The sequence below is a fragment of the Neodiprion pinetum genome, chromosome 2, assembly GCF_021155775.2.
Source record: "Neodiprion pinetum isolate iyNeoPine1 chromosome 2, iyNeoPine1.2, whole genome shotgun sequence".
Lineage (NCBI taxonomy): Eukaryota > Metazoa > Arthropoda > Insecta > Hymenoptera > Diprionidae > Neodiprion > Neodiprion pinetum.
Window position 1 is genome coordinate 35,497,848 of NC_060233.1, and position 8,529 is coordinate 35,506,376.

The window sequence follows — 8,529 nt, forward strand, 5'->3', positions numbered from 1 at the left end:
CAAGTCTATTGCAAGTATACTTAAATTGTAGATTTCATACTTAAGTCATATTTTGCATCTTCTAATATTTATATCACACAAATCCAAATTTTCGGCCATATTGATCTGAAAAGTTTTGATTTTCCAGATACAGTAGGGGCATGGAGAGATAAAACTCTAATTTATACATCAATTGGTAATAGCATATGATAATTATGCTTCTGGGCCTGGCTCAATCTCAGGATAGCATCATTTTGTGGTGATTTTCTCCAACTGATACATCGATGGATAAAAACACCAAAATCAGCGGCAAAATGAAGCGGAAACAATCTATTTATACAAAAATGTAATCTACTTCTCAGTTCTCAACAGGGAGTATCAATCTATATCCATACGAAAATGTAATAAACTTCTAAATCAATTACGTATATACGTAATTTATTCTACATATTATAATACATTCATGATTAACAGGATTCATTTTATGATTTACACGTTCATACTTGCATATTTTATACACTAATTTAACCACTTTTGCCATAATTAGGATTTTTTTTCATACATTGTTCAATTTATATGTGAATAAAACGAATAAATAGAAACAAAAAATGAAGAAATTTCAGCGAGTCTGCGCACAATCTTATCTTTAGGACAAACTGGTGACTAAAGGTCATTTGAGGTAAAGAGGCCGAACGCGTATGGCGGAATCGTCGAAAAGTGGATCGTGAAAGTCACTAGCGCCGCCAGGCGGGTAAAATCCGCGGATCGTTCATCACTTTCACGGTCCATTTTGCCAGCATTGGGTTCGGCCTCCTTACCTCTAGTCTCCATGGGACAAACCCACGGTCTCAAATTAAACCATAGGGACAAACTGTCAGTCTCAGAGGGCAAATGTTTGTGCTCGGTTAGTAGATATTGTGTGCGACAGGTGCGTACCAACTGCAACGACAACTATCTCTGTCGGACGCGCTGAGCCCCCCCCCCATTGCCGGAACGCTCGTTCCAGTATAATATAGAGATCAGTGACTGATGGCTGGTGTTGAAAGCGGCCCAAACAGGAAAATACAGTTAATTTCGTGAATGACTGATAGTGATACAGATTCGGCAAACGAGTATACACGTTTGATGGACGGGCACGTTGCCGAAGTTCGCCCAGACGGGTTGGTCTCTGATCGGAGAAAACGACGTTCAAAAAGCCACGAACGTCCCGTGGCAAGCGAGACTTCCTCACAGGTATTGTTCCACAAAATTGCTTTCGTATGAGTTGCGGATTTTTTTTAAAATCAGGATGTTCGTTTGTTGCGCACAAGAATTTGTACACCCACCTAAACCTTGTAGGATATCACGGATGAATTTCTCGTTGGCATATTTTCATTCCATGTAGGAACATTGGCATAATTGGCCATTGGATGACACATCCTACTGTCATACATCAAATGTAATCGCGATTGTCCTTTTTATGTTTGTGTCTCAAACACAATTTTTACTTTATGCGGATGCATCAAATGTTTCATTCTCATGAATGCATTGGGAAAATATGGAGTTTTACACGTTTTTGTGCCTCACAAGTATTTCTAACATAGGCAGAGCGTCAAAAGTCTAATTCTATACCGCAGGCAAAGTGACAGTTGGTCGAATTATCTCAACTGGTAAAGTAGGAATCTGTTTTTTTCGCTACTATTTGACTTAGTGTACTCATTTGAAATATCTGCTATACAAAAAATTTTGTAGCTCTTTTCTGCCTTACTTTTCTTTTCCCTTATCGCCCTTATCCTCACAGTCAATTTGAGAAAACTAGTCAATACAAAAAGTAGTCAATTTCTTAACAATTCTACAAGAACACTGACTCTAAGATTCCACTTTCAATGTGTTAAGAAGTTATAAAAACATTAATTCAATGATTCCTTTCCAAAGTTCTCACTTTTATTCAATAAATTTGATATACGCTGTAACAGTAAAACACGAATTCTGAAGTGCATGTAAAGATTTTTTATTTCAAATTGCTGTAAACAACTGAAAGTGCCTTGGATTCTCACTCTGTGATCAATGTGCTGCACATCTTTGACATTGGAATGATCTTTGATAGACAAATCACTTTGATAGGGGGAAAATGGAGTTCCAGATGTTCGCATCGAAACGCCAGGGTCTACAACTCTCGTAATACCAGAACGAAGAAGACATGGATCAAATTCTGGGGGCCCACCTAATAACTCTGATGAATTCACAAATGAAGATGAAGAGGAATTGAAATATGGAGCTGCTCACGTCATAAAGCTATTCGTCCCAGTATCGCTTTGCATGCTAGTAGTGGTTGCCACTATCAACTCCGTCAATTTCTACACAATCAAGGACATATATTTGTATGTGGAGATAATTTATTTTACATCTTAAATCACATTACAGTTTGATTATTGCACTAAATTCCACTGCAAATTATTATTCCATTAAAAAAATTGTTTTTTTTATTTCAACTTTTTTTGTAGATTGTATACACCATTCCGCGAAGAAAGTCCACATACGAGTACGAAGGTATGGCAAGCCATTGCCAATTCGTTCATACTGATGTCCGTCATTGTGGTAATGACTGTGATATTAATTCTACTGTACAAGTATAGATTTTATAAAACTATACATGCTTGGCTAATCCTGAGCTCTTTGATGCTCCTCTTCTTATTCTCGATATTATACTGCGAGTGAGTAAAAATCATGATTAAACTTCTACAATTGAAATAATAATAATAATAATACATATTGTTGGTTATATTTTATTCAATTTAATTTTATCACTCTTTGTATGGAAAATTTTTATGCCATAGATTTAGTTCTAGAAAGCTTGATTCCTTATTTAGATCCTTTAGCGATCTGGCAGAAATTCAAATTTTTTTTTTTTTTCTAGGGAAGTGCTGAGAGCTTATAATATACCAATGGATCTTATAACATTTTCCATTGGTTTGTGGAATTTTGGAGTTGCTGGAATGATCTGTATTCACTGGCAGGGGCCGCTACGTCTGCAACAAGCCTATCTAATTTTCATTGCTGCATTAATGGCCTTGGTGTTCATCAAGTATCTACCTGAGTGGACCACTTGGGTTGTTCTCGGAGTCATTAGTATTTGGGGTAATTATTATTGGGAATTTTTTAATCAGCAGATAGTACAGTAAACATTCAACATAATTTCCTCATGTATTAGATTTTTAATTCAAAATAAATACGAATTGTTTAATTATTCAATTGTTAAGATAAATTTACTGTTAAACAAATTGTTAAAAAATTTTCTTACACTAACTCTGGTATAATTTTGCAGATTTGATAGCTGTGCTCACACCCAACGGACCTCTTCGAATACTAGTTGAGACAGCACAAGCGAGAAATGAGCCGATATTCCCGGCATTAATTTATTCTTCGACGATTCTCTATACCTTCACCATGAATTATGTTGGCTATGTAGCTACACCAACAGTGTCTATGGCCAGTGGCGATGCAGCTGCAGGTGACACTGTTGGCTCACCAACTCCTACACAAACACGGAGAAGTGCTGGAGCTGGAGATTCAGAGGAAGGTGGTTTCACTAATGAATGGGTAGCAACACATGGTAATGAACAATCTAAAACGCTTCAAGCTAGACAACGGTTAGCTGAAAACTGGAAATAAGAATATTAGCTCATTTGTATCAGAGGAGCAGTAAATTGTGAATTTAATTGCAGCTGATCGAAGTGCGAGGAGAGCTAGAGAAATTAGAGAAGAGCCCTCATCGTTAACTGAGCCTTCTCGACCTGGTCAGTATAGGAACGAGTCGCAACAGCAACAGCAAGCTGCCATGGAAGAGGAAAGAGGAATTAAGCTGGGCCTGGGAGATTTTATTTTCTATTGTGTCCTAGTAGGCAAAGCGTCCAGTTATGGTGACTGGAATACGACACTGGCTTGTTTCGTGGCCATATTAATTGTATGTACAGATTATGGAGTAACATGATTGAATGAATGTACGTTTATAATGCATTCTTATGTTTCTGTTCTTAGGGCCTGTGCCTGACGCTGCTCCTCCTAGCTATTTTCAAAAAAGCTCTACCAGCTCTTCCGATTTCAATCACAGTTGGTTTGATATTTTATTTCGCAACTAGAGTGATCGTTGCGCCATTTGCGGACAGTCTAGCCAGTGAACAAGTATTTATTTAACTTTCGGGACTTCGGATTAAAGTGGCGTAAAAAAAATCATATTTCGCAATTTACGTCAAGTGATTGTGACATCATGTATATCGTAATGATGAATTGTAAAACCGAATGGTTTTACGAAAACAAACGGGCCGTTTGAAAGGCCCGTGAGCCATTCGTTCTATAAAACGAAGTGCTGTCGTTGCACAGCACGTCATACACTTGACACAATCTAGTTTGATAATAAACTTTGTAATATGTATTGTTAGTAAATTAGCACCTGTCCACGATAGTTTTCATGACTTTACTATACAGTGAGAAATGATCACTACTTTGATATAGTAAAGACGTTTTGATCTACGAACGTGAACGTGAGTGTATGTATTGAGAAGGTTAGAAGTTGAAACTTATTCCAATGATTGGGTGGTATATATTTATTAAGTTCCGTTGCTGACAACTAAAACACTTTCATTCGGTCTGTAAATAAAGGAACGATGAACAATTCGGTACAACGTGTAATTTATGTTTACAAAGCAAAGTTTTTCGTATACGAGTTGTCCTTTTTAATTCAGAGTTACTTAAACCAAGCTCCGCGTCAAATTACGAATTTCGATCATTCAAGATTGTCATATTGACGTAATGTAAATTTGAAAATAATAAATACTTTACATAAATCTACCGCATGATCAAAAACATTACAGGATTCAAGTAAAAAACTCCTACTATAGTCAGCAGAGTAGACTGCGAACTATTGTAGAATAATACAAAAAGTGGAAAAATTATCTTCATTTTGAAGGAGTAGTTTCATGATGGATTTTCCAAAGCTTGAGTCTTTTTGCGGAACATTTGTCCACCAGATTAGACACAGCTTACCTTACAGTAGCGTGTACCGACAAGAATATCGACACGTTTTCCGGTTAGATATGAGCAAATACAAATATCAACATTATTGATAACGATTATCTACGTTCTCGAGATATAGACACAAATTTTTTCCCACATTTTTAAGATTGTATTCAATCATGCGTTATCTCGAATTTTTTCATGTTTAAAATTTATCGACTTCGACATTTTTAAATTTATCACAACGTCCTTTTCAGCTTATAATCGTTTTGTAATGACATTCCAAGAGGGCACGGGATAGCTATTCGCATCAGCTATTATTCTGTGACCATTTAGAAATTTTCACGTTCAAATTATTCCTGAAACTGATTCAACCGGAATAGATAATTTCTAAGAAATTAAAGGCAGGCGGCTTGCAGCTCTGAGACCATTTTTACAACCAATATCTACACCTATCAAAGTCATCGTAACAGACAGTATAACACCACCAATGTTTTACGAAAAGCCGTCGATTTGTTGCAAAGCATCTGGAACTAAGAACGACATTTCATAAAGCCAACAAAGTTGCAACTGCACTCGGTGATATGCCATTCCGAGGGAACAGTAACCAGATACCGCGTCTTCAAGTTACATACAAGACCGTTCGAAGAACGCTGACCGCTTTACCGCGGATCGCCGCACAGCACAAGCCGTGTGTGTGCTCATACTGATACACTGTGAGGCGCAACATCGCCTTACTTATTGTTAGTAATCAGAAGTATTCAGTAATTACCTCAGCATCAGTTAGCTTGACGCATATACGTGTATTAACATACTTGCATCTGTATAATTGACTCCGGAACTCGTAACAGATTCTCGGATTCTCCCTAATCAGTTTTATATACCTCGTCTGCAAATTGATTAGATCAGGCTGCACATAGATTGCTGTCATATACCGAAACGAATTTATCAATCGGATGTCTTAAGGACTTCGTATTGAAACGGGACTGTAAATATCGAATCAAAACGAATTCCGTTCAATTCCGAATCTCTAATTTCGGAGAGAGAATAGGTGTAATCCAGATGCACTAACATCTAAACAAGAACATTGTTTGAGTATTATTCTCCTCATTGCTGTAAAACCAAACTAATTGTAAGTAATTTGCGTATCTATTTTTAATTAAGAATGAAGAGATATCAATCGAAGTTCTGCGAATAAGTAGTGTAATACGGCTAAATACTATTAGATAAATTTGTGGCAATTATATTTTCATGATATCTGTGTAGCAACAAGCACTGCTGAAGCCTCAACGACTATTATACGATAATATCCTTGGTCCTTAATGTTGTTTTAATTGTATTGCAAGCGTATAACGCGACTCTGCACCGATTGCTACTTGTTAACAACGAGTCACCGCAGCGTGCCGTTAATAATTCCTGTACACAAAAAGCAACAAAGCATGCTACATATGTGCAGTATACCTGTGTACTTATAGAGACAAACCGTAAACAATTGCGCCTACGAAAACCTACACCGTATGCGGTTGTCTCAGCTATGTCGAGCATCAGAATGACGTAGGTGTGACAATCTCGTAACTAGAAATTGGATAACCCGTGTAGGAAAAATGTGAATTTTTGAAACTTTCTTGCGAACTGAACTTTATTATGAATTTAGTTTATGCGTTTGTCTTTTTCTCTTCATAACGTAGCTGTTCTCTTACAGAGAAAATCACAAAATAACATCCGGCTATCAAGTAATGACTTTTTATTATAACGTAATGTGTCACGAAGAAGAGTTTTTTTTTGAATGATACACATATAATTAGTAATTACTATAGTAAATTCTGAGAAACTCTGCTTTAGGCTGATAATTTAAATCGATCAGCATCAGTCGCAAAATTTCTCTTTCCTATCAGTTCATTTGATCTGACCATAGTTGCCTACAGATAAAATTGTGCAGATAAAATTCATATTTCGGAGAGTCTAAACATTGTGGCTCGTTCGCTACAGACTCCGCAGTTAGCCAAGCCGCTGTGGCTTCAAGCGTGGGTGGGTGACTCGTTTTGCATTATAGTCGTCATGCCATACCGGATTCGGCATAGTCACCAGGATTCTCAGGACTGAGGCTATTGTTTGCGAAAACGAGTGCAAAGGTAACGCGTCGGTCAAAAAACTTGTTGAATCTCGTGAGCATGGTGCTAAAACACGTTTTTAGCACGTTTTACTTAGGTACAACTTTTCGGCAAATCACCGTTATTATCACTTCCGTTAAATTGAGTCACCAGTAAATTGGCAATAGCTATTTCATAAAACGTATCAGCGGGTTGCGATAATGTATATGGAATCACGAAGGCGTATAGGTATACATATCTATGTAGAGCCTTCAAGAGCATTGGAACACACAGCTTCGCCCACTTGATATAACTGTATTACGTTTTGTATGTATTCGTAATGCACGATGAATTTATAATTCATTGCAAAGATTATTTTAAACATATCAGCCAAATTGTTGAAAACTTTTCCGCATTTTCTAATTCATGGTAAATATTTTACTAGTATTCTTGTAAACATGTAGTTTTAGGCGACGGAAGCGCGGCTATTTTGCAGCTGTCTGGAAATAGAAGGTGGAACAATAGATATTTGAAGTGTTGTTAGATAGGAAAGATCACGGATATTAGAATATGGATTTTATGCGACATGTAGAGATTACAAATCATGTGATGATAATGGATTCTTACAGTATCGGTGTGTGTTAAGTGAGGTATGCACATTACAGTTGTTGAAAATAATAGCATAGGACTTAAACCGCTAAATTCTAAAACCAAATAACATGCGCTAATTAATTTAGAATACAGAATAAATCAATTATCGTTACCTCATCGTCAGTGCGCATATCATTTCCGTTTATTCATTACCATACGAATTATTTAACGGTAACCGGTAATGACATGTGATGTGCATACACTATAAGATTCGCAAACGCGCGAAATTTGGTCGCAGTAACGTGACTAGAGGCAATGGATCCCACGCGGTGAAAACTTTATCCTTTCGAAGAGTGCAATTGGTGCAATTAAACGCAAAAAAATTTCACGTTCATGATTTCCATAATCGAAATAAACCTGATTTGCATTACTATATCTGTAATGCCGGGAATCCCAAGGAACTTTTCATCATGGTAAACAATTACATGTAAAATACACATGATTCTACTACGCTTCTATCTTTAACTATCCCCGCATCATCATTTACGCGGTTTTCATTCATCCTCCGGACTAATCCGAGCCGCAGCTGACTCGCAACACTTACTCTTACCAAATTACTCCCCGCTGAGATGCTGCGTTTCTAAAGAAATATGAAAATTTGGCTGCGCAGAGCCTTTTTTTTCTTATAAACTAATTTCGGACATTCAGCATTTGGACACCGGAATAAAACCAACGAAACCCGCCAATGATCCGTCACTGGGCCGACAGGCAGATTGCCGCGCATGCGCACGGCGCTGTTCGAGCATCGGTGGGCACGGAGTGGGGGTCGAAACCTGTTCGCGAGCTCCGACGCCTACTCGGCGTCTGTTCACTCCAG

General features: G+C 37.5%; 1 protein-coding gene across 1 annotated transcript; it reads left to right on the forward strand.

The window, feature by feature from the left end:
• Window positions 1–710: 710 nt before the first annotated feature.
• On the forward strand, window positions 711–4,632 carry Psn (presenilin). The gene is made up of 7 exons (XM_046613842.2): window positions 711–1,212; window positions 2,083–2,339; window positions 2,463–2,672; window positions 2,876–3,096; window positions 3,284–3,571; window positions 3,684–3,922; window positions 3,997–4,632. Exons 1-7 carry the CDS (start codon window positions 1,060–1,062, stop codon window positions 4,150–4,152), a joined length of 1,524 nt encoding a protein of 507 aa, XP_046469798.1. The 5' UTR covers window positions 711–1,059; the 3' UTR covers window positions 4,153–4,632.
• Window positions 4,633–8,529: the final 3,897 nt, after the last annotated feature.

Coding starts and splice junctions, on each gene's coding strand:
- Psn (XM_046613842.2), top strand. CDS start 1,060: ATGACTGATAGTGATACAGATTCGGCAAACGAGTATACACGTTTGATG. Junction 1,213..2,082: donor CAAGCGAGACTTCCTCACAG/GTATTGTTCCAC, acceptor TCACTTTGATAG/GGGGAAAATGGAGTTCCAGA. Junction 3,097..3,283: donor CGGAGTCATTAGTATTTGGG/GTAATTATTATT, acceptor ATAATTTTGCAG/ATTTGATAGCTGTGCTCACA.